At 43.5% G+C, this 26288-nt stretch overlaps 1 protein-coding gene across 1 annotated transcript in view; it reads right to left on the bottom strand.

Moving 5' to 3' along the window:
* LOC308135568 (uncharacterized protein) overlaps positions 1 to 26288 on the bottom strand; it is a gene marked incomplete at its 5' end in the record, with an annotated part of 73376 nt that overhangs the window by 26999 nt on the left and 20089 nt on the right. The window contains 7 exon segments of the mRNA XM_080503619.1: positions 1378 to 1419; positions 2654 to 2965; positions 6725 to 6989; positions 10207 to 10498; positions 22150 to 22243; positions 22884 to 23082; positions 25220 to 25415. Coding sequence (XP_080359745.1) covers positions 1378 to 1419; positions 2654 to 2965; positions 6725 to 6989; positions 10207 to 10498; positions 22150 to 22243; positions 22884 to 23082; positions 25220 to 25415 — 1400 coding nt within the window.

Below are 26288 nucleotides of genomic sequence, written 5' to 3'. Positions count from 1 at the left end.
AGAAGCTTTTAATTTGAAATCTGCTCTTGTGGTCTTCATGGTTTTACACATGATCCTCCACGTATTTTCTTTAAATCATGATTTTTCTCAATGAAATGAAAAAGCCCCCCCCCTCCCGGTGCTGGGCTCACCTTCAACGCCCCCCAACTTTAACAACCGAGGCCTTCAGTTATTCACGATTAAAAGAAATAAAGTATTTCACACTTTCAGTAACAATCTTCGCTCATTTGAATTTTGCCTCCAGCGTCTCTCTCGTCTTGAAATAATTGGGACAGGGGCAAAAATAAATAAATAAAGACCGCTAAAGAGAGCTGTGCAATTAAAACCCAGCGGAGGGCCGTTGTGCAACCAAGCACTTCCAGAACGTGTGTGACTTGATTGTGATGAAGAGCAAACGTGAGACTGGCAGGTTCTCTGATGAGTGAAGATCACCTGCTTCCTCTTCCTCTCAGTCGTGTGCTTTTACTCTCCAGACAATTCAAATCAATGTTTCTGTTCAGTTTAAATGATAAGAGACGTCGCTGTGAAAAGTCAACGCTTGAAAAGAAGAGAAATGAATGTTGTATAGAAATTGGTGAGAAGCAGAATTTTTCAATGACTCCAAAAAGTAGAAAACAACAATGTGTAGCTTTTTTATTTTGTCAGTTATATAGAAAACACCAGTATTAGTGGCGTCATGTCGGGAGATTTGTTGGCTCACTGAAATCCTTCAGTTAGATATTTAACATTAAGGATAAAGGATGCAGTTATGTATTATTGTACAATACTTCAAAAGAAAACACAGTTTGAGAGATAAATGTGTTTGTTCAAATCTTGTCAAACCCTGAAGTCACTTCCCTTTTTTAAAGGTTTTCTACATCCTGAGTCCATACAATTGTGATTTATGGTACATGGATGTTAAGCATGTAAGAACAGATATTAGAAATCAACTAACCCTAACCCAACTCTAACCCTAACCCAAACACTCCAGGAAGTGGAGGAGGAGCCTTGTTTAGGACACTAATCAGAGAGGAAACATGTCAATGTGGCTGTTGACTTGAGCTTTGATCAGTTGGTTGAACCGTGATTTAGCCTTGTTTTTCTTGGTACAGAGCATTCAAAACCCACTAAACACACCATTTCTCAGGCTGAGTGTTTCGAAGGATTTGTTGATCACTGCAACCTTAAACATCTGCAAGCTTCAGGTTTGGCTTCAGGTATGAACTTGAGCAACGATCGGAAACTTCCAGAACCAGACCAAACTCTTTGCTCTTTAACTACTGAGACAGAGGGTGTGTGTGTGTGTGTGTGTGTGTGTGTGTGTGTGTGTGTGTGTGCGTGTGTGTGTGTGTGTGTGTGTGTGTGTGTGTGTGTGTGTGTGTGTGTACTCATACCTACCCTGCTACACCGCCCTCTGCACCAAAACTCAACTGAGACGACCTGAAGTCAGCAGGTGAGACAAGAAACACATTTCTAACATCTGTGACATTAATTCACAAAGCATCACAAGGACTTCATCACTTCATCACTTCATCACTTCATCACTTCATCGCTTCATCACTTCATCACTTCATCACTTCATCAGCATGTCTGCACAAATGTGAAAATACTTGTCAAAACTGCTAGAATAGAATAGAATAGAATAGAATAGAATAGAATAGAATGACAGTGTTGTATTTGGCGCGATACAAATAAAATTGACTTGAACAAAGTTCTTTTGATTTTCTGATTTAGACAAACTAAAGCAAACTTTCTCAAGAGGTTCAATCTGATAAATTACAATTTAATTAAATTTAATCAAATTGAATATAATTTAATTGAATGTTTAAGGAACTCACCTTCCCGGCTTAAATGCACCAAACAAGTTCCAATACTTTTAGTTATTATTTCAGTGGAAATGACGATGAGCAACAGTTCAAAAAACTTTAAATATTATTTTACAATGAAATTTGCAATATTTTCATAAACAGGATCCAAAATACTGAATTCTTCCATTTTTAAGCCTTTGTTCAAATTCCTGTACATTTTCTTAAAAAAAATCTGAAGCAACTTGGTTGAGATGACTTTTTATATATTCTAACTCTATATTTTGCAATTATGAGTGAAAGTGGTGCAAAATCAGCATCCAAACAACTCCACTGAAGAATTAGCTTTGTTACCAACTTCATTGGGCGACCAATGAAGTTGGCTGAGAAGGTTTTGTTTTCGTCTGCTTGTATGTATGCATTATTTATTGATTTGTATGTATTTTACCAGATTTTCACAAAAACTATTCTCCCAAATTGCATGAAATTTTCAGGGATGATTTGTCCTCATCCAAGGATCAGTCCATCAGATTTTGGGATGTTAACTAATAAACATTTCTGTCTATTGCCTGCTCAATGATGTACCTTCCTGACCTACCGAGTTAGCATTGATATGAGCTAACAGCTATCAACTCGATTCCGCAAAAAAAATATAGCGTTGGCGAAGGCCGGTGCTCTACCGAGTGTAGCTCTAGATCGTTTGTTTGAAGGCGTTTATATTAGAGCTTGAATTAGATTTTTCTCATGCGTTTAGGTAAATAAAAGATTGTAAATTCGTTTTTGATGAAACATGGTTGTAATTAAAAGAAAGCAAGCCAAATGTCCCTATTTCATCTCACACTGACTCGGTGACGGTTGTTCTTCCCCACCTCTGAGAGTTGCTGGGCGTCCCAAGGGCCTGGAGGTGACGGTCAGTTTGTCCCAGAGGACTGTCCACGAAGACGGAGGAGGTGGAGGACGAGGAGCCCCGGCTCCGGCTCACCACCTCCACCGTGGCGCCGTTACTCTCCCGGCGCAGCGAGCGGCGCAGCGGGGACATCCTGTCCGGGGACACCAGGCCCACCCCCCCGATGATCTGGCCCTCGCTCAGCCGCACCTCGGCCACGCGGTGCGGGGAGGCCGGCGGCGTCTTGGTCCCCAGAGAGGGCAGCTGGCTGTCACCATACTTCCTGTTCTTCTGTCTGGATGGTGAAACCAGGAGGAATGGAGCACAGGAGGCCCTGGGTCAGGTCGTGTGTTTGATCTGGTGTAAAACACTGAAACTGAACCGTATTATAAAACTCCCAGCTCTACATCCAAGACATTGTGACGATACAAAGATTTGTATCTCCCCTAAAACCCCCAGATGTTGGAACTGAGCCAGGTCATGAGGATCTGAGCTCATTTTCAGTGTGACAGCAAACCGTCTCTCAAAGGTGTCATAGTTCTGTTTAAATGATAGTAGGATTCTACTGGACCAGGGGTCGACAACCCGCGGCTCTTTGGTCCCTCCACTGCCTCCGTCCCACTGCAGTTCATCCCGGAGGGACGTAAGGAGGCAAGGCCACCCAGAGAGGGAAGTAAGGAGGCAAAGCCACCCAGAGAGGGACGTAAGGAGGCAAAGCCACCCAGAGAGGGACATAAGGAGGCAAAGCCACCCAGAGAGGGACGTAAGGAGGCAAAGCCACCCAGAGAGGGACGTAAGGAGGCAAAGCCACCCAGAGAGGGACGTAAGGAGGCAAAGCCACCCAGAGAGGGACGTAAGGAGGCAAAGCCATCCAGAGAGGGACGTAAGGAGGCAAAGCCACCCAGAGAGGGACGTAAGGAGGCAAAGCCACCCAGAGAGGGACGTAAGGAGGCAAAGCCACCCAGAGCGCAGTCCCGCTACAAAGAGTGGTAAAATGTAGGCGGGTCGTGAACGACGCAGCGATGTGACGTCATTACAACAATAATGGATGAAGAACGTAGAATAGCGGCTGCAGGTCATGACAGCGGCTCAACTGGTGTCTGAAGCTGGGAGCTTCCTGTACCTTTCACAGTAAAAGCCGACAGTTCCAGGAGGTTCATTGCAGACTTGTTGAGAGTGACGGAACATTCTAGTGAATTACACAACAACTACAGGACATTAAAGACACACCATCACACTCATGGTTCTAACAATCCACATCTCCCACATTTATCTTCCATTTTAATAATGTGTAGCAATAAAGGAGCTGAGAGCTGCAATGCATTATGGGACTTTCTGTTTGTCGTGTTTTAAATGTAATTATTGGGGTTATGTTAGGTTTGTAGTGTCGGTAATAATTGTGTTGTGTTGCTAATTCATGTAGTTTAGTTAATTATTTGTAAGTTGTCAACCAGCAGTGAAGAAGGTTTTGTGTGTCGTGTCCTCCTGGCATGGTCTTCCTTTGGGACTGTCAAAATAAAATGTGTGCAGCTCTTTGGGTGTTGTGTTCAGTGGGAAACGGGACCAAATGGCTCTTTGAGCGTAAAAGGTTGCCGACCCCTGATCTAGATCTACTTCTATCAACAAGACTGTTCGTTGTTTGAACTACTGACCTGTTTTGTTTGACATGAAAACCAACCTCCAAATAACGCTGTGGCTTATGGGTACTGTAGTATTCATTATTTAGAAATACCACATGGCTGGCATGCCTGGCTGTTTATGTGACTGCATTTGAATACATTGACTTATATTACTTAAATTATTCATATCTAACCCTAACCCTCTGGGGTAAAAAAGGAAAAAAAAAGTGTCTTTGAATAAATACTTTTGACTTCGATAGATGTGTTTTTGTAAAAATAAACTTGATTTTTTATTGGTGATTTCACAGATTCAAGTTAAATCTGCTTCTCCTCAGATTTGTTTTTCTCAGTGCAACACCGTGTTTCATCTCCTCTTCTTTAAATGTTTGGGACGTGATCATTCAAATGTTTCCTCTTGGGAAACATTTGTAGTTCTGAGAATAAAACGTTTGTTTGTTTTACACTGGGACATGTTTGTACCACATTTAATAAGACTGAGATTTAGTATTTCTACAGTTCATGGAAAAAACATTAAACGCTGCAATATGCTCTGACTTTTCTACACACAATCTTCAATTATTGGATTTACAGCTTGTGTAATGTAACCCCCAACCCCAACCCTAACCCTAAAACCAACCCCAACCCTAAACCAACCCTAAGCCCAACCCTAACCCTAAACCTAAAACCAACACTAACCCCAACCCAAACCCTAAACCTAAAACCAACCCTAAGCCCAACCCTAACCCTAAACCTAAAACCAACACTAACCCCAACCCAAACCCTAAACCTAAAACCAACACTAACACTAACCCCAACCCAAACCCTAAACCTAAAACCAACCCTAACCCCAACCCTAACCCTAAACCTAAAACCAACCCTAACCATAAACCAACCCTAACACCAACCCTAACCCTAAACCTAAAACCAACCCTAACCCTAAACCAACCCTAACACCAACCCTAACCCTAAACCTAAAACCAACCCCAACCCTAAACCAACCCTAACTCCAACCCTAACCCTAAACCTAAAACCAACACTAACCCCAACCCTAACCCTAAACCAACCCTAACCCCAACCCAAACCCTAAACCTAAAACCAACCCTAACCCTAAAACCAACCCTAACCCTAAACCTAAAACCAACCCTAACCATAAACCAACCCTAACACCAACCCTAACCCTAAACCTAAAACCAACCCTAACCCTAAACCAACCCTAACACCAACCCTAACCCTAAACCTAAAACCAACACTAACCCCAACCCTAACCCTAAACCAACCCTAACCCTAAAACCAACCCTAACCCTAAACCTAAAACCAACCTGTGTGTGTGTGTGTGTGTGTGTGTGTGTGTGTGTGTGTGTGTGTGTGTGTGTGTGTGTGTGTGTGTACCTGTGGAGGGAGCCGGTCTGGCTCAGACCGGCTCCCACACAAAAAGCCCACACAGACGAGGAGCGTTTCATAATGGATCCTCATTTATACTTTGTGTTTACATCAGAGTCAGTAGATTGACTTCTGGATAAAACAGAATGTAACTGTTTAAACTGTCACGTGTTCCATAACAGCCAAACGTCTCAGTCTGAACTCTGCGTCTTCGATCCCGTCTCTCATCGTGTCGCCATGTCTGTTCTTGTCTCGTTCTTCTACAGTTAATGTGGCCAGAAACCATTAATCCTTTTCATTTGAGTGTCACGCCGCCGTGAAATTACTGGAAAGGACGATCGAGTTTAATCCCACTTGACAGGTGCGTCAAACTAAATGATTTATTATCGGTAATAATCTGTTCATCAATCAGCTACGATTCTCTGGAATTAAATGACAGAAGTAATATTTGCTAAATCCAAAAAATACAACCAAACAATCTGATCATTTTCAAGCACGACTGTACAAATGAAGGCAGACGTATGGAATAATGCTCTTATTTTCAGGAAACAAGTCTTTTGTCTTTCATTTTAAGAATATAAACCGTTAAACAGCCACAATAAGACACTAGATTAACACACTTTACTTCAACTTTTAGTATTTTTCTATGATTTTGTGTGTAAATGTTAGCTTTATTAAACGTATTTACCTCGGATGGTAAATGTGGAAGTTTTTTTCTTTGCCTCGTTCGAATCACTTGTATTTTGACGTTTTGTGCATAAACTGGAAGCAACGACGCTGCGAGGCTCGACGGCAAACTTCTCGTTTGTTCCACATCCTCAAATATTCAAACTTCTCAGCATGAACTTCTGAAATCTGCTCCTTCACTTTATGAGTCACACAATAAGGTTCCGTAGTATTGTGAGATATTTCACTGATAGAAATACTGACGCTGTTCATCTGAACGAGCCTGCTACTTAGTGTGTGTGTGTGTGTGTGTGTGTGTGTGTGTGTGTGTGTGTGTGTGTGTGTGTGTGTGTGTGTGTGTGTGTGTGTGTGTGTGTGTGTGTGTGTACCTGTGGAGGGAGCCGGTCTGGCTCTCCCCGTAGCCCAGCAGAGGTTTGACGGAGGCGCGGTACTGCTGCAGCCCCCCCGGGATCCCCGTGGCGCCGGCGTCCATCACGTCCCCGGTGAGGGAGGGGGGCCCGCTGCACTGGGAGGAGGCCATGCTGAGGCGGCCCCCCGCCCCATCCAGCAGGGAGGAGCAGCAGGAGTCTGGGTAGTGTGCTCCGTCACCGCGCACCACCAGGGCCATGCTCTTACTGCCGCCCAGGTCTTCATCTGGAACACAAACAACGTAAACATTAACCGGGGGGGGGGGGGGGGGGGGGGGGGCACAAAAACCTCTTTACCTCCAGCATAACAAATCTGATTTGATGATAAGGATATTTACTTTGTACATTTAATAACTTCACAGCTATAGGTCTCTACCTACATTTACAATTCTAACTATGTTGGTATGCTTATATAAGAGTATGTCCATATACATTCATTTATATATTTTTTTCTTTTTTGTCAAACCTAACATGTATGTAATTCTATTTACTAATTTATAATATACCTAAATTGTATGAGAGGATCCTGTATAGCGGGGGAGGGTGCATTTTATTGAGTTCAAGAAATGCTATTGAATAAAATGCACTTTATGTCTGAGTCTTGTACTTCATAAATACAAATTTAAAAAAAAAGAAAACAAAATGTCTCTCCTGATTTGTGGATTTCACATGGATATTTGAATTGTTGTCTGTTGTCTTGTTTATTTGGCAGTTTTAAATGTAATGATGTTAAGTTTCAGTCACCAGATTAGAGTTGGGATGTGGAACTCCATGTGCTTGTGGATCCTTGTTTTAAACACTTTTATTCCCTTCAGCTGTAGAATGTGTTGGTTGGTTTTGCCATGAAAGTCAGTAAAGACTTGAAGGAGGTACTGAAATACTGAAAAGTCAGTGTTTAAAACAAAACACACGATCCCGAGTTTCCGTGAAGCTTCACATTAAACCACCAACATTGACCAGCAGAGATGTGAAATAACTAAGATTTCATTTAAACTTGCTCTTAAGATTGTATTTCAATGTTTTTGTTATTGAAAATATATAATTATAAATAATAAAATAATAAAATAACACGCCAATAAGATAATAATGTGCCAATACCATAATAGCTCACCAATAATGTAATAACTGCAAATTTTGTAATGAGCACGAATTGTGACAATAACAGTGAAAAACATGAAAACATGACAGTATTGGATGTTTCACAGCTTCACCAGGTTCCTGTTGTAACTCATGGTAACGACCAGCAGTGACTCAGGTCTGCAGAGGAAATCATCTGAAAACTCTTCGTTTGGTTTTGTACTTTAAGCTCGTGGCAGCCTCCAGTCCCCGCCTTCCCTCCAGAGCTCGTCCTGCTGTCCCCGTCCTGCTGTCCTCTGTCCTGCTGTCCCCCGTCCTGCTGTCCTCTATCCTGCTGTCCCCCATCCTGCTGTCCTCTATCCTGCTGTCCCCGTCCTGCTGTCCCCGTCCTGCTGTCCCCCACCCTGCTGTCCCCCGTCCTGCTGTCCTCTATCCTGCTGTCCCCATCCTGCTGTCCCCCACCCTGCTGTCCCCATCCTGCTGTCCTCTATCCTGCTGTCCCCCACCCTGCTGTCCCCATCCTGCTGTCCTCTATCCTGCTGTCCCCCGTCCTGCTGTCCCCCGTCCTGCTGTTACCATCCTGCTTTCCCCCACGCTTCCGACCCCCGTCCTGCTGTCCTCTATCCTGCTGTCCCCGTCCTGCTGTCCCCCACCCTGCTGTCCCCCACCCTGCTGTCACCGTCCTGCTGTCCTCTATCCTGCTGTCCCCCATCCTGCTGTCCCCGTCCTGCTGTCCTCTATCCTGCTGTCCCCCATCCTGCTGTCCCCATCCTGCTGTCCCCATCCTGCTGTCCTCTGTCCTGCTGTCCTCTGTCCTACTGTCCCCCGTCCTGCTGTCCTCCATCCTTCTCCGCCTGCAGCAGCGTCACTCCCTCACTCTCAGTCCAAATCAAAGCAGTTGGAACATTCATTATCAGGAGGAGAAGATCAAAGTCCCAGACGCACATTAGTTTGTCACACTTTCATTCTTCTTTGTGTTCCTCTTTTCATCCTCTTGGTCGTCTCATGGTCTGATAAAAGCCTCTGCTGCAGATTCCTGGTAAAGTCAGGGGTTTAGCGTCCCGCCAAGTTGTTATTGTGAAAGATCTTCTAATGCTTCAGTGCAGAAGATGATGATGTTTTCCTTCCATAGTCCACAGATACTTAGTTTTATCCCACTGGGGTGAAAGAGTATATTACATTGATTCCCTCTTTTCTTTCTGTTCAGGCACAAGTGGCTCAGATCTGACCGTCTGCTGAATAGAGTGGAGAGTCTGGCCCCTCGGGCTGAACCTGGGTTTGAACCCCCACAATCCTCTTCTCTCCTTCTATCATCCAACCCAGTTCTGGTCAATCAGTTCCTCTGGAGCCATGTGGCTCATCAGCAACTCTGGAGCCATGTGGCTCATCAGCTCATCTGGAGCAATGTGGCTCATCAGCTCATCTGGAGCCATGTTGCTCATCAGCAACTCTGGAGCCATGTGGCTCATCAGCAACTCTGGAGCCATGTGACTCATCAGCTCATCTGGAGCCATGTTTCTCATCAGCAACTCTGGAGCCATGTGTCTCATCATCAACTCTGGAGAAATGTGGCTCATCAGCAACTCTGGAGCCATGTGTCTCATCAGCAACTCTAGAGCCATGTGTCTCATCAGCTCCTCTGGAGCCATGTGTCTCATCAGCAACTCTGGAGCCATGTTGCTCATCAGCAACTCTGGAGCCATGTGGCTCATCAGCAACTCTGGAGCCATGTTGCTCATCAGCAACTCTGGAGCCATGTGGCTCATCAGCAACTCTGGAGCCAAGTGGCTCATCAGCAACTCTGGAGCCATGTGGCTCATCAGCAACTCTGGAGCATGTGTCTCATCAGCAACTCTGGAGGAATGTGTCTCATCATCTCCTACGGAGCCGTGTGGCTCATCAGCTCTTCCAGAGCGGCTACATGAAGCTTTTAGAAAATATAATGCAAATGCATTTTTTTTTTTAAAGTGGCCTAATCTCCAGGTTGAAAACGACTAAATAAGGAAAAAACTAAAGAAACACATAAAATAAAATAAATAAATAAACCACAAAATCATTCAAAACAGCCAATATTTTCTTGGAAGAAAACAAAAAAGGGAAAAAAAATAAAAATTCAAAAAGGAATAAAAAGACAAAAGTGGAAATAAAAGAAAATGGGGAAAAGAAAGAACAATAATGAAAAACAAAGAAAACAAGGTAAAAAAAATTTGAGTGCTAAAAGTCCTAAAAGATGTAAAAGATGCGTGTGTGTGTGTGTGTGTGTGTGTGTGTGTGTGTGTGTGTGTGCGTGTGTGTGTGTGTGTGTGTGTGTGTGTGTGTGTGTGTGTGTGCGTGCGTGTGTGTGTGAGTGAGTGTGTGTGTCCCACCAGGTTTGACGTCCCTCCTCTGCAGGATGGCGCTGCTGCTGCTGCAGAGTCCTCCGGTCCGCCCCGGGCCTGTCGAGGTCTCTCTGGGTAACGTGGAGGCTCCTGGAGGCTCCGCCAGGGCCGGCCCCCGCCCTCGCACTCCCCCCCCTGCGGCGTACGCCACCCTGGAGGGCGAGGAGGGCATGGAGCGCACCATGGGGGGCGACATGGAGCCCTGCAGGCCGTGCAGCCGGCTGGACGAGGTCAGGCTGTGGACGGGACTGTGGCTGCCGTACAACACCTCCTTGGAGATCTGCAGAGAGGAAACACTGGGTCACCAGCTACATCCCACACACATGTGACTGCATGGGACATGAGGCGTAGGAGGAGGAGGTGCAGGAGGAAGAGGCGCAGGAGGAGGAGGCTCAGGAGGAGGAGGTGAGGAGCAATGAACTGTGGGAAACACGCCGTCATGGAGCCAGAGGATCGACAGAGAACTGGTTCCTCTAGATCAGGGGCGTCAAACTGATTTCAGCTGAGGAACCACATCAACCTGATCTGACCTCTGGAGGGACAGAACATGTTAAACTGCAGATATGGACAAACGTCAAAGTCTTTCCTTCTTTTGATCCTTTTGTAACTGCAAGAATTTGCCAGTCTATTCTGAAATGTACACATTAAAGTTAATCAGATATTATTATATTTGCCAAAAAAACACACACACAAAAAAAAAAACCCCAATCACCTATATCTGCATATTGTATTTTTATTCAGGATTAAAAAATTTGTCATCATCTGGAAACATTTTTTTGAGTTTACGTGTCTAAAGTATCATTTCACATAAATTGGACTTGTTGTTTTATTGTGAAAGGCGTTGTATCATGTGACCTCCACAGATGCATTAATGTCGGGAGTCAAATTCTGACCAAGGGCGGTTTTCAATGTCATTTTGGCCAATCTGGTGTTTTCAGATCAGCCTCTGTCAGTTTTCATATTTATACTTAAAAAAAAACAAATCCCATGGCGGCCGGATCAGATCCTCTGGTGGGCCGATTCTGGCCCCCGGGCCTCATGTTGGACACCCCTGACCTAAGTGTTTACATGAGAGACCGTAACAGTTCTCTGGCCCAGGGTCCCTGCAGGATCACCCCCCCCACCCTACACCAACCTGCAGGACCCCCCCCCCCCCCCCCTCCACTCACCCCCCTGCTGCACTCACCCCCGCCCCCACCCTCCACCCACAGGGTGGAGCCTCTGTGGAGCTCGACTGAAGAAGCTTCAGTCCCTCTTTTTCCTCAAGGAACCTTTTTTTTTTATTTATTTTTTTCTCGGTTCTCCAGTTTCAACTTGTAATGTGTCATTCACCTTTTCATCTTGTAACAACTAGTAAAGCAATTAGTTCAGCCCTTATAAAATGTACCAAAGCTAATAATGTCATAAAAATCCTTGTTGTCACCTTAATAACCTTCTGTTTAATGTTTTAAAAAGGTCTGCACATTATTAGCATTAAAAACACTTTAATTAACTGCAGCCAATAGTCATAGAGCAGGAAAATAAAATGTAATGATAGCCAGTAATGTGATAATTTGGGGCATTTTAAATGCAATAATGTAGTCACCAATAAGGACCAAAATGTAATATAATACCGGAAAAACAAAAACAAAACATAAATAATAAAACCATAATTGAGGGAGCTGCAGAGTATGACTCTTCAGTGAAGGCAGGACTATTGTATTTACTATAACTATGATCAGATAAAAAACAATACCACAAACAAACTTTTATTTACATGAACTGCAGACCTATTTATGTGTTTTCACAATATAGCTGCAGTTCTTTAATGATATCTTATTAGATTATGGTCAAAATGATTTTACAATAATGGAACAAGCATCACGGCACGCTATTGACATTATTACATTATCGGCGTCATTACATTTGAAGTAGCCAAACCAACATGATGACATTTTGTTTCTGCCATGTATTATCTTGCAGTATTTGGGCAGTTTGCTTGTTAAAAATAGATACAGTGGAATTCATAAATGTTAAATTAATCCACAGGGAATACATACTAGTTTCTCAATATGATTGATTATATTTCTAATATTTTATTCCAATATCGGCCAGTTATTCGATTTATTACATTTATAAAGACCAGGATTATTGTTGTTGGTGCTGATGTGAATCATTAACATCAGAAATCCAAGAGCCTGACTGACTGGGACAATAAACACTAAGTTACATAATCACACTGCTGGAGCATTAAATTGCGCTTTAAAAAGGTTGCGATGTTTGAGGAACTGGTATAAAGTCAGTTCAGGATAGGATTTTTCCCTCGAGGGGAATCGTCCTCTGTTTTGACAAAACATTTAATGAAACATTAAAATCCAAGTCGCTGTCACGTCTCATGCATCCAGAGAGGAAGTCAGGCTCCAAACCCAAATCCCCACAAACACCCCGTCTCACTACCAAACCACTTTATGAGGAACTTTCACAGAAACAGGTTTTATTTGTGGACTGATGAATGAAACAAATAACAGGATTTTACTTCAGTGCTTAGCTTATCACTTTAATTATAATAAATATAATATAAATAAATGTAATAATTTAGAATATGATTTAAAAAAACAAAAAAAAGCCCACACAGACGAGGAGCGTTTCATAATGGATCCTCATTTATACTTTGTGTTTACATCAGAGTCAGTAGATTGACTTCTGGATAAAACAGAATGTAACTGTTTAAACTGTCACGTGTTCCATAACAGCCAAACGTCTCAGTCTGAACTCTGCGTCTTCGATCCCGTCTCTCATCGTGTCGCCATGTCTGTTCTTGTCTCGTTCTTCTACAGTTAATGTGGCCAGAAACCATTAATCCTTTTCATTTGAGTGTCACGCCGCCGTGAAATTACTGGAAAGGACGATCGAGTTTAATCCCACTTGACAGGTGCGTCAAACTAAATGATTTATTATCGGTAATAATCTCTTCATCAATCAGCTACGATTCTCTGGAATTAAATGACAGAAGTAATATTTGCTAAATCCAAAAAATACAACCAAACAATCTGATCATTTTCAAGCACGACTGTACAAATGAAGGCAGACGTATGGAATAATGCTCTTATTTTCAGGAAACAAGTCTTTTGTCTTTCATTTTAAGAATATAAACTGTTAAACAGCCACAATAAGACACTAGATTAACACACTTTACTTCAACTTTTAGTATTTTTCTATGATTTTGTGTGTAAATGTTAGCTTTATTAAACGTATTTACCTCGGATGGTAAATGTGGAAGTTTTTTTCTTTGCCTCGTTCGAATCACTTGTATTTTGACGTTTTGTGCATAAACTGGAAGCAACGACGCTGCGAGGCTCGACGGCAAACTTCTCGTTTGTTCCACATCCTCAAATATTCAAACTGCTCAGCATGAACTTCTGAAATCTGCTCCTTCACTTTATGAGTCACACAATAAGGTTCCGTAGTATTGTCAGATATTTCACTGATAGAAATACTGACGCTGTTCATCTGAACGAGCCTGCTACTTAGTGTGTGTGTGTGTGTGTGTGTGTGTGTGTGTGTGTGTGTGTGTGTGTGTGTGTGTGTGTGTGTGTGTGTGTGTGTGTGTGTGGCTCTAATCAACCACATCAGAATTACAATGCTCCTCCATCAAATCAGTTCCACAAAATGTCAAAACAGAACCAATGAAGACAAAACACCTCACGATACGTTGAAAAGTCTTGTTTTTCTTTTCAGTTGAATTCAAACATTAAAGCCAAATGTCACTGTCGTCACACAGGAATACAAATTAATCCTCAAAACATTGAAGCACATGAGTCATGGTGATGAGTGGAGGAATATTGTGGCCTGTCGGAACACGACATGAATCAAAGCCTCAGAAAACATCGTTCATTCCTTCAGTCAACAAACACAAGAAGCTGCAGATCCTCAAACACGCCAGTCAACCGCTCCTTCACTCCTCACTCACTCCTTCACTCACTCCTCATTCACTCCTCATTCACTCTTCATTCACTCCTCCTTCACTCTTCACTCACTCCTCCTTCACTCTTCACTCACTCCTCATTTACTCTTCATTCACTCTTCATTCACTCCTCATTTACTCCTCATTCACTCTTCATTTACTCCTCCTTCACTCTTCACTCACTCCTCATTTACTCCTCATTCACTCTTCATTTACTCCTCCTTCACTCTTCATTTACTCCTCCTTCACTCTTCACTCACTCTTCATTTACTCCTCCTTCACTCTTCACTCACTCCTCATTCACTCCTCGTTCACTCTTCATTCACTCCTCCTTCACTCCTTGTTTAGTCGTTGTTCATTCTTCATTCACTCCTCCTTCACTCTTCACTCACTCCTCGTTCACTCCTCGTTGAGTCATTCACTCTTCACTCACTCACTCACTCACTCACTCACTCACTCACTCAGTGTTTCACTCAGTGTTTACTCCTCGTTCACTCAGTGTTTACTCCTCGTTCACTCTTCATTCACTCCTCGTTCACTCAGTGTTTACTCCTCGTTCACTCTTCATTCACTACTCGTTCACTGTGTTAACTCCTCGTTCACTCAGTGTTTACTCTTCGTTCACTCAGTTTTCACTCAGTGTTTACTGCTCGTTCACTCTGTGTTTACTCCTCGTTCACTCCTCATTAACTCGGTTTATCTCCATTACCATGAATCGTGCTGACAGCAGCGTTACACACATCAAATATCAACAGCTTCCTATTGCAACAATGGCTGAAGTTGAAGAATGGAATAAATTCAATGATGAGAAAATTACATAAGTGTTAATTTTGTAGCAGTACAGTTTATTTTCTCACGCACTCTTACGAAACAAATGTAAAGATAATTGTGTCTTTTACACACTAATGTGACAGACGTGTTTCATACTGATGTCTGATTTATAGTTCTGTGAAGAACTGAAGACGTAAACTTTGTTACGGCTCTTGAAGAGCTGGAGGACATTTTCATGTTTGTTCTCAGAGACTCGTTCTGTCAAAATCAGCCAGAGACTGAAAAACAGTAAATACCAGAAACTTAACCCTTCATAGGTCATTCAATGAAGTAAATTTGGATCTTGTTGAAGAATTACAGAGCTTTTATTTTACTTGTATTTGTGACTTAACTAAAACAGTAGAAATAAACACAGGAAAAAACATAAAACCGACTAAAAACAATTACTTTGCCATATATACTGCAAAATGTCATATTGTATTTCTGTGAAATGCTGTTTTCTTGTTAAACACTGTTCTGCCTATAATGTGATATTAATTTACAAAAGGCCTCAGGTTGGGTTTAAATGGACATAAAGAATGAAAAGTGACCTCCTGTCACGTGTATCAGGTTTAATTCTGCGGTGATGAAACGTGAATTTATATTCGATACTTAAGTTGAGGGTCACACTAGAAAGTTCAATAACATTTTGCAACAATTTCCACAAAAAGTGAACAAAACAGCACTTATATATGAGATATATTTAGCACAATGTTTTAATCATGTGTTTAGTGACCGTGAGTAAAAAAATAAAAGAAGATAGTAAAGGTGGTCATATTTCCAAAAAAAGGCTTGGACAACTCTGGAGGTTGGTGGTTCAATTCCCAGTTTGATCCCAAACATGTGAGGATGTCCTTGAGCAACAGAAACGTTTCATAATTCTCCTCTCATCTCTACCAGCGAGCATCATGCTTCTTCAACCTCTGGTTCTAAACACACTCAGCAGAATGTCACAATCAGCAATAGACCATCAATTTACACAATAATTTAGAAGAATAAACCTTTTTTTATTCCTATTGACATCATTTCCTCAGCCCCTCCTGCAGCCTCAGCTGGCTGGACTGAAACAGTGTGACTGGAGCAGGAGGAGCAGCGTCATGATGAGCTTCAGACCTGCAGGGAGTTCTGGACTCTTCCTTTCAGTCAACCTCAAGTCAAGCATCATTGACTCTGAAGCTGAAAGCTCACAACAACAACAACAACCATGTGGTGCGTCAATAACAGACGTGAAGAGACCAACGCCCAGGGAACCAAGCCTGCAGGAGAGAGTGTGTGTTCACACACACACCTTATTGAGATGATAAGTGCAAGCAGATACACATTAGACTATTATTCCAATACGTGAAGTTGATTATTGGCTGAAGTGAAACAAAAACTCAAAACAATGAACAGCGAACGCTGCCTTCTCTCCATTTCAGAAGACAACCTCTCAGTGCATCAGCTTTTCAAAATAAAGCTGATTTCCACCAGGCGGACTTCACTGCTCCTCACATGGAACCTGCAGAAAAACACACAGCTGTGTGTGTGTGTGTGGGGTGTGTGCGGAGTGTGTGTGCTCCTCTTCACTCACCTGTGCATGAACACAGTCAGTATTCCCGCAGCCGTGCAGACGAGACGTGCACAGCAGTCTGTGTGTGTGTGAGTGAGTGAGTGACAATCAAAGTCTCGTGTCTTTATTCTAGAAGGGCGTTGATCTCTGAACCTGCAGAGAGCCGACATGTCACAACACATGAAGCTGCGCGAAACACGGCCTGCAGTGTAACGTCTCAACCAGCTCCACAGGCAGAGCGGCCTGTCAGTCAAACCTCACTGCACTCAGGACACGCACACACACACACACACACACACACACACACACACACACACACACACACACACACACACACACACACACACACACACACACACACACACACACACACACACACACACACACACACACACACACACACACACACACACGACAACACCGAATCCATTAAAAAAAGAGTGTTTCCACTGCAGCAGCGGATACAGAGACAGCGATGGAGTTAGTCTGCCGGGCCACGGGAGGGCGCTGTTGCTTGATTTTGTAATGAAACTACACAGATGTGTGTGCAGAGAACAATACGCTGTCAATGTAAAGAAAATGGAGAGCCCCCGACATCCGTATAGCTGCTATCAGGGGAGAGTCTCAACTATAAAACTACTGATATGGATGATAAAACTAGAATACGGACCGTGAGTCAAACCACTATGGGTCCACCATGTTTGTTTACATGCCCACTAACCAAAAGGAACTATTTTCAACGTGAGGGGAGGGGCGGAGAGATGTGCATGCGCAGATTCCTTCACTGGAATCGCACCGTGAAAGAATCTTCCCACCCGGGGAGCCGTTATATAACCGTTAACACAACTGAACTCAAAAGCGTTTCAGGGAGGCTGTGGAGCGGAACCGACACACCCAGGGTGTTCAACAACAACAAGAAACGTGATCATTTCTGAACTTTCATCCACGTTCATGTCAAAGCATTTCAACATATCTGTCTTCAAGTATTTAACCTGTGGAGCATGGAGACAGAAGACATTCCACCGGCTAAAGCAGAGAATTAATGTGTGTGAAGATAAAGAGCAGTCAGTGGTTGGAAGGAGAAAGTCCTCCGTCAACATCTTATCTCTCAAACCAACTCTCAGTCTCAGTTCCCTTCTTCGGCACAAATAGCTCATATCACAGTAATTAGCCCCACGCTGGTGATTGAAGCCGTTTATAAACAGAAGAGGTGAATGGACCTGATTTTAAAGTGTGTTATCAGTGTTATCAGGACGACCGGGACAAAACCAAGCCTGCTTTTTGTCAAAGTCGTCCTGTGAGCAGCCGAGGAGGACGACCTCTGATCGTCTGCACACAGGAAGCAGACTACATGTTCCTCACACACACACACACACACACACGCACGCACGCACACACACACACACACACACACACACACACACACACACACACACACACACACGCACACACACACACACACACACACACACACACACACACACACACACACACACACACACACGCACACTCACACACTTTATTACGTCCAGCAAAATTAAATCATTGGAGTATGTTGATTTTTCTGTCTGTATTTCTGTGAGCAAGATTACGTCAAAACTACTGCAAGGATATGGTGGAAACTTTCACCACAGAAAGATGTTAGGCCATGGAAGATTCCATTAAATTTAGGAGGTGATCTGGAAACATCTTTTTCTTTTTCCGAGTCCAGGTCAACCTTTGGCGGACGTCAGAAGTTACTGATTGTTCTTGTTTTGCTATAATTCTTCTATAATACAGGAAACATGGGAACGGAGCAGCACGTCGGGTTTTCAAAGGATAAACTTCCACATGAAAGGAACAATATCATTCATGTCTAAACGTTCTACCCTAAACACTTTAAACTCTAAAATGTTTAACGAATAAGTTTATTATGTGGAAACTATGTTGTATCTATGTTGCATAAATATATTGTATCTATCTATTCTCTGTGAGCGTGAACAGGTTGGATCTGGACGAAGACAGAATGTTAAAAAACTTTAATAGTTACGAAGAACAAATCCTCTGAATTGTACAGGCTGCACAGTGATACAGGGGTAGAGGTGTGGTGTTGATATGTTCTTCCTGAGGTGACTGTATATGTAGGTTTTCTATGGGTACTTCGCTTTTCATGAACAGTCCCAAAAACATAACTTGGAGGTTTCCCCTCCGGTACATTATACAACACAGGTCGATTCAGTTTTTCCCTTATTGGATTATAAAGCTTTAAATGATCTCAGTCCAAGTTATATATTATTGTCAGGTCTATAGAGGGCTTGAGGGGTTGGGACTTAAACATATGAAGCAGATTTTTATTATTATGGTCCACAGCTGTGAAACAGACTCACATTTTTCAACTTTTAATTTCTAAACAAATGTATAATCTGTCGTTCAAATATGAACTTCTTTTTCACTTTCATGTTTTGGTCTCCTTACTGTATATTTAATGCTTTTTATACAAGGGTCTATTGTAGGTAAATATTGTTTGATAGTCACCAGGAGCCCATTAGCAACATGTGGAGGCCTGCGGGCCAGAGTTTGTGTGTTTGTGTTCTGCTTTCATTAGAGATCCATCAACAAAGAGAACATGACTGAACTACTGCTGGAAAAATGTGGTTAGTGCTGGTTAAATCCTGAGGTGGGATGAAAAAACCAAAACATGACTGACAAGATCTATTAGAGTCAAAACCTTCCACCTCCTCTCACCTCGGATCACGATCGTGATTTTAGCGTCGCTGACACATCCCAACCGTGAGTGAGGAAATCGTTTGACTGGGATTAGCTCAGAGGCTACATGTACTAATAGGTTAAAAGTGAAAGACAAGTGTGTTGCTGATTGGCCCGGAGGCCACTGCATCATTTAAGAGACACAACATGTTTACTGCGGCCTTGTGGAACCTGTCGCCCCACATTTCTCCCCGGCAGAGTCAGACGGCTGGAGAGCAGAGCAAACACAGCAGTTTGCAGGGTGACACACAGTAACGCCAGAATCAACCAGCAGCCATGCAGGGAAAATCCTCATGCATCGCTTCATAACATGATCAACATCAGTCCTGAGACACAGTCTGAGTTCTCCTTCTCTCCCTGAAGCAGCACCACAGCAGCAGGCCGTCTCCACCTGACCCGTCTTCACCCTCACCAGGTCCCCCACAGCCTCAACGTGGCTGCTCCTCCACATCCTCCACATCCTCCACATCCTCCACATCCTCCACATCCTCCACATTCTACACTTCCTCCACATCCTCCACATTCTACACATCCTCCACATCCTCCACATCCTCCACATCCTCCACATCCTCCACATCCTCCACATCCTCCACATCCTCCACATCCTCCACATCCTACACATCCTCCACATTCTACACTTCCTCCACATCCTCCACATTCTACACTTCCTCCACATCCTCCACATCCTCCACATCCTCCACATCCTCCACATCTTCCACATCCTACACATCCTACACATCCTCCACATCCTCCACATCCTCCACATCCTCCACTTCCTCCACATCCTCCACATCCTACACATCCTACACATCCTACACATCCTACACATCCTCCACATCCTCCACATCCTCCACATCCTCCACATCCTCCACATCCTCCACATCCTACACATCCTCCACATCCTCCACATCCTCCACATCCTCCACATCCTCCACATCCTCCACATCCTACACATCCTCCACATCCTACACATCCTACACATCCTACACATCCTCCACATCCTCCACTTCCTCCACATCCTACACATCCTCCACATCCTCCACATCCTACACATCCTCCACATCCTCCACATCCTACACATCCTCCACATCCTACACATCCTCCACATCCTCCACATCCTCCACATCCTCCACATCCTCCACATCCTCCACATCCTCCACATCCTCCACTTCCTCCACATCCTCCACATCCTCCACATCCTCCACATCCTCCACTTCCTCCACATCCTCCACATCCTCCACATCCTCCACATCCTACACATCCTCCACATCCTCCACATCCTCCACATCCTCCACATCCTCCACATCCTCCACATCCTACACATCCTCCACATCCTACACATCCTACACATCCTACACATCCTCCACATCCTCCACTTCCTCCACATCCTACACATCCTCCACATCCTCCACATCCTACACATCCTCCACATCCTCCACTTCCTCCACATCCTCCACATCCTACACATCCTACACATCCTACACATCCTACACATCCTCCACATCCTCCACATCCTCCACATCCTCCACTTCCTCCACATCCTCCACATCCTCCACATCCTCCACATCCTCCACATCCTCCACATCCTCCACATCCTACACATCCTCCACATCCTCCACATCCTCCACATCCTACACATCCTCCACATCCTCCACATCCTCCACTTCCTCCACTTCCTCCACATCCTCCACATCCTCCACATCCTCCACTTCCTCCACATCCTCCACATCCTCCACATCCTCCACATCCTCCACATCCTCCACATCCTCCACATCCTCCACTTCCGACACATCCGACACATCCGACACATCCGACACATCGGACGGGGCGATGCAGGAAGAAAATGTAGAATCTTGTGTTTCCTTCTGGCATTAAAAAAGTATTCAGTGGAATTTTTGTTTTTTCTCTGTAAAAGTGCCTTGAAAGGATTGTATTGTAGCTGGTGCAATGCATATAGAAAAGAACAGAATAGAATAGAATAAAATAGAATAGAATAGAATAGAATAGAATTGAACTGAACTGAACTGAACTGAACTGTATCGAACCAAATCAAATCAAATCAAATCAAATCAAATCAAATCAAATCAAATCAAATCAAATCAAATCAAATCAAATCAAATCAAATCAAATTGAACTGAGCTCTGAGTTACATCCATTTCCTCCAATAATTAATTGTTTAAAGGCCAGGACACAACAATACAAGCCCGATGTTGAAGAGCAGTATCGTCAGCGTACAGACACAAAAACATTGCGTCATAACCAACATCGTTATCAAAAGTAAACAAAAAACTGCACAGTGAAAAGGAAAAACACTTTCACAAGACACCTCTATTTTTCCATGCCCAGAGGTGACGACTCTATTTGATTATATTTTGAATTCTCCTTTAAACGTATTCCTGAGACCTCTCCATCCTGTTTTTAACCCACGATTATCCTTCCTAGTTTTCATTTCTTCAGACAATCACAAGTTTTTGTGCTGCCCACTTTCTGTCTTCTGATGCACGTTTTATTTAATTTTTTTCCAATTCTGCTGTGTTTCTTCTTCTGTTTGGAGACATTTTTCTAATATTAATGGAGGTTTTTGTCTTGTACTGTAGCAGCTTTCTGCTGTCATACATTGACATCTAGTGGTACTGTATGGTATGTACTGTTACATTTTGACACCTAAATCAATTCTCTAAACTAAAAAACCTAAAAAAAAAAAATTGGGGGGATCCCAACACTTCCATTGTTTGCTATTTGCAGTATATTATAAATGCGACTGCAATAACAAGAAATTGAGCTCCTTAACTATTTTTACACGATACCAAAGACAGGGTTCGTCAGTGGGCTCTGACACCCACTTCAAAGTGTCGTTGTGAAGCTGAGGGTTTGATGGACTCACCCGTCCCTCGGGGTTGGCGGGCCTGGCGTGGCGGTTGAAGACGTGTGCCGGGTCTTTGTGGTACGCCTTCAGACAGGAGTGCGGCGTGATGTTTCTACAACCGGAGGGAAAATACACAGGAACTTATGCCAATTCAACTTTCACCCTCGGACCTTTCAGCCAATGCAGGGACTTCTTTTATCCTTAAAGTCTTTTCTCTGAAGCTCCATTGTTTTCAGACCATTTGCAGACCTTTTTAATGCCCAAGTTGAACTCATACACACATTCAGAGCTTTCAGAATAAAAGTCTTTGGCCTGCATTTGATTAATTGAATATGTACCAAACTGACTGAGTACTGAAGACCATTGTTTGCTGCAACATTTTATTTTATGTTTCACAGTTTTTTATGCCTAATTGTTGAATATCTCTGTCTGTTTTCATTCTATTTTAATTTATCTTTACTGTGTATATTTTTTTTAACTGTTCTCATTCATTCTGTTTCAAGATGTTTATGTCTGTTAATATAAAGTACTTTGACTTGTCCTATTCCTGAAATGCTATATGCAAATGAAGTCATTTGGCCTTTTGTTTTTGGTGTTTTGTATGTCATCAACTTGGCAAAATAATAATTAGCTGACATCGTTCTTCATCTACTGTTTGAGCACAAAATTCTATTTTATAGCACCACATTGCAGATGTACAGCAAAAGAAATTCAATTTGTAATAGAGTACATCAGCGGAACTGCCGGCTCACCGGATGTCCTCCAGGTTGTAGTAGACATTGCGGGTGGTGTCTTTGGTGTAGATGGCCATGTTGGGGGACTGCAGCATCTTCATGGTGAGCTGATGGGGGAAGGCCGTGACGAACAGAGCCTGCAGAGTGTCCACACTGCTGAGCTCAGCAGGCATCCTCACCTGCTTGGTCTCCTCTCCGTACTGCAGGAACAGCACACCTGAGCCGGCAGACACACAGTGGAGGCTCGTCATAACTTACATACAGACTAGATCATGTGACCCTGTGTTATTGTGACGAGAGTAAGTAAGTAAGTAAAATTTATTAATAAAGCGTTTTTCACAGATAATATCACAAAGTGCTGTACAGGAGGAAAGGGAAAAACAACAATATAAAATGTATATACGTGTGTAAAATTAAAGTGACACTAGTGAAAAACCCATCAACCAAAAGCTCCTAAATAAACATGTTTTCAAGTCCTTTTTAAAAGAGATAACAGAGTCTTCCAGGCGCAGAGACAGGCGCAGAGACAGGGGCAGAGACAGGGGCAGAGTGTTCCACAGTCTAGGGGCAACAGGCTGAAAAGACAGGTCCCCTCGGGTCTTATAATGGGTCTTAGGGACCACAAGCAGGTTCTGGCCAGATGACCGAAGAGAACGGCCAGAGGAGTACGGCTTCAAGAGGTCCAGGATGTCCTGTGGGGCCGGACCGTTTAAGGCTCTGAAAGTCAGCACTAGGACCTGAATACTGAGAGTATTCAGTAAAGCAAAAAGCAAATGATTCACTTACTTTGCTGCTCCTAATTTACACCAACTGTAACTGGTGTTTTGCTGTTACTTCATTTCTTCTGCCTTTGACTTATGTGCATTCATGCTACTGATTTCTTCCCGTGGCCACCAGGTGTGAATTTAGTCAGGCTGTTCAGTTTATCACACATTTATATGAATGAGCCACTTTTACACATTTTTCTTTCAAATTAAATGGAAACATGATTTATTACCAAGGTAATATACCACAGTTGTGAATGCGTGTGGTTAAACTTGGTGGAACAAGAGAAAGACTATTGCTTTAGAAACATCTGGACAAACATGCGACTGTGGTCCCACATGTGTTCTGGTGGGGTGCTTGGGTACAAAGTGGACATGAGCTAAAGATGAACAGTCTACGTGGGACCCTCATGGGCTAACCAAGAATTCTGCATAATAGTTCACCCATGTGGGTTCTTTATGGGTCGGAGTTCGCTCAATAATAGGAAATGTTTCCAGATCGGGAAGCCTATGATGGTACCACATGGATTGACTAAATAAATGCTGCATTTAGCCCTCGTGGGCATTTGGCATGCAGCCATGTGGAAGTCAAGGTCAAACCCACAAAGGAGCCTGCATTGGCCACATGCACAAAAGTTGACCATATTTATTCATCTGAAGTCACATTACAAATCCCACGTACATCGCCCGAGTTCAATCTTTACTATATTATTGAATCAATAGCCTTAACATAGACTATTCAACTTTTGTTTGAGTCAATGTAAAATTCCCCACGTTGTGAGTTCAGTCAGTGAGTCATTATTGATGGAAAAGAGGAAGCAGCTATCACAGAGTCTTGTAGGACTCATACAGATATTCTGGAGCCCAGGAAGAATAAGAAGCCTTTAAACCACATGCATTGTTTCCTGACAATTGTATTCAGGAAGGTCTTTTCCATTATGCTAGTACCAGATACCGGTACTTTTCTAGTACCTGTTATAGGTACTTTTCTAGTACCTGATACCAGTACTTTTCTAGTATCTGATACCGGTACTTTTCTAGTACCTGATCCCGGTACTTTTCTAGTACCTACTTCACCACGGTTCCAAGCGAACTGAGGCGAGCCAAACTATGATGGTAGACGACAGGACACTGCTGGCCGCAGCGTAAGGACACATATGAGTCAGTAGAGCGGCTCAACCATAAGAGGTAACCATTGTCAAAACCCAATCACAACAAGATGAACAGAAAAGAGACAGATGCACAGAAATCCACCCGGTGGATGAGGTGCAGACGTTTCTTTGTTTGGTGGCCGACCAGCTGGGCGGAGCGAGCCGCAACAAAGTGTATTGGGACGTCTCCGAGCTGATGGCCGACCAGGGACGCCTTGCGATGATGACTCCACCCACACCAAGGGGGTACTGTATTGTGATGGAAAAGGACCGGGTCGAGGTGAGTAGTGCTTGAACTGCGTGATGGAACTATCATCCAGATACATGTATCTGGAAACTATGATATTGTGAAGAATAAAATGAAAATGAAATGATATTACAGCAAGTCAGACCTTCCATATTGTACAACCATAAGGACTTGTTGCAGACCACTACGTACCCAGTGGCCGGTCTCTGGTCTGCCCACTGGAGCGTCCTGCAGGCAGACTGGCTCTGGCTTTAGTGCCCCTGGTAAAGGGAACAGATGGAGGCAGCACATCTCCATCAGACATGTCTGAAGCCAGAGGGTCCTGCTCCTCCACCAGGCCCAGCACACCCGCACACGGGCCGCCTTCAGACGGCCGGGAACTCCGGACCTGCAAAGATGAGACGGAAAACAAAAGATGTTGAAAGGGAAGTTCCCTGCAGTTTGTAAGGGTTGCCTTATGCAACACAAATCTTAAGAGCGTCTCATTCACAATCCATCTTAATAAGATGGAGTCGGTCTCCCCTGTGCAGTTTTTACCATTTAAGCATCTTGACATTTTTCTAATATACATCCAGAGGAGCAGTAAGGTCAGAAGCAGGTGCTATATGAGAGAATCCGGCTCTCAACCATCCTGGACCAGGGGCCTCATTTATAAACGTTGCGTACGCACAAAAGAATGTGTACGCCACTCTCTACGCAAACCGTGGGATTTATAAAAAGAGAACTTGACGGGAAAATGTGCGGTCCTCCACACCAACTCTGACCCATGCGTACGCACATAACTGGGGGAAGGAGGAACTGCGCCACTGATGGCAGAAGAAAGAAACGGGAGAAACTGTGTGAAACTGATCGTGTAAAATAAATAGTTAGATGACCTCTCATATATGGACAGTTTATTTGCAAGAAGTGGATAGTAAAAAAATTTAATTTCTACAATGAATAAACAAACATACTCCCTGGAGTGCACACGGGAAACATATGATTAAGACAATAGTAAGACAACAGTATTATGTTTACACTGATATGAATGCAGTGTAATATCCTATATCATATAGCCCATATAGCAGTGTTGGGCGCAGACTGGAGGCTGTACGTGATGGGTGGCTTCTAGGTACGGAGAATTAATGTGGAAATCCTGAGACTTGCAATTTTGTAGGAGTGTTTAACCCGTTCACCGACCTTGCAGGCGACAGTGGAGAACCCTAACCCTCAAGCGGTGGCTGCTCACCCCTTTTCCTCACCCACAAGGCGCAGAGGAGAG

Source organism: Blennius ocellaris, assembly GCF_963422515.1.
Source record: "Blennius ocellaris genome assembly, chromosome: 10".
Taxonomy (NCBI): Eukaryota; Metazoa; Chordata; class Actinopteri; order Blenniiformes; family Blenniidae; genus Blennius; species Blennius ocellaris.
This window is presented reverse-complemented; position numbering and strand designations above follow the sequence as displayed.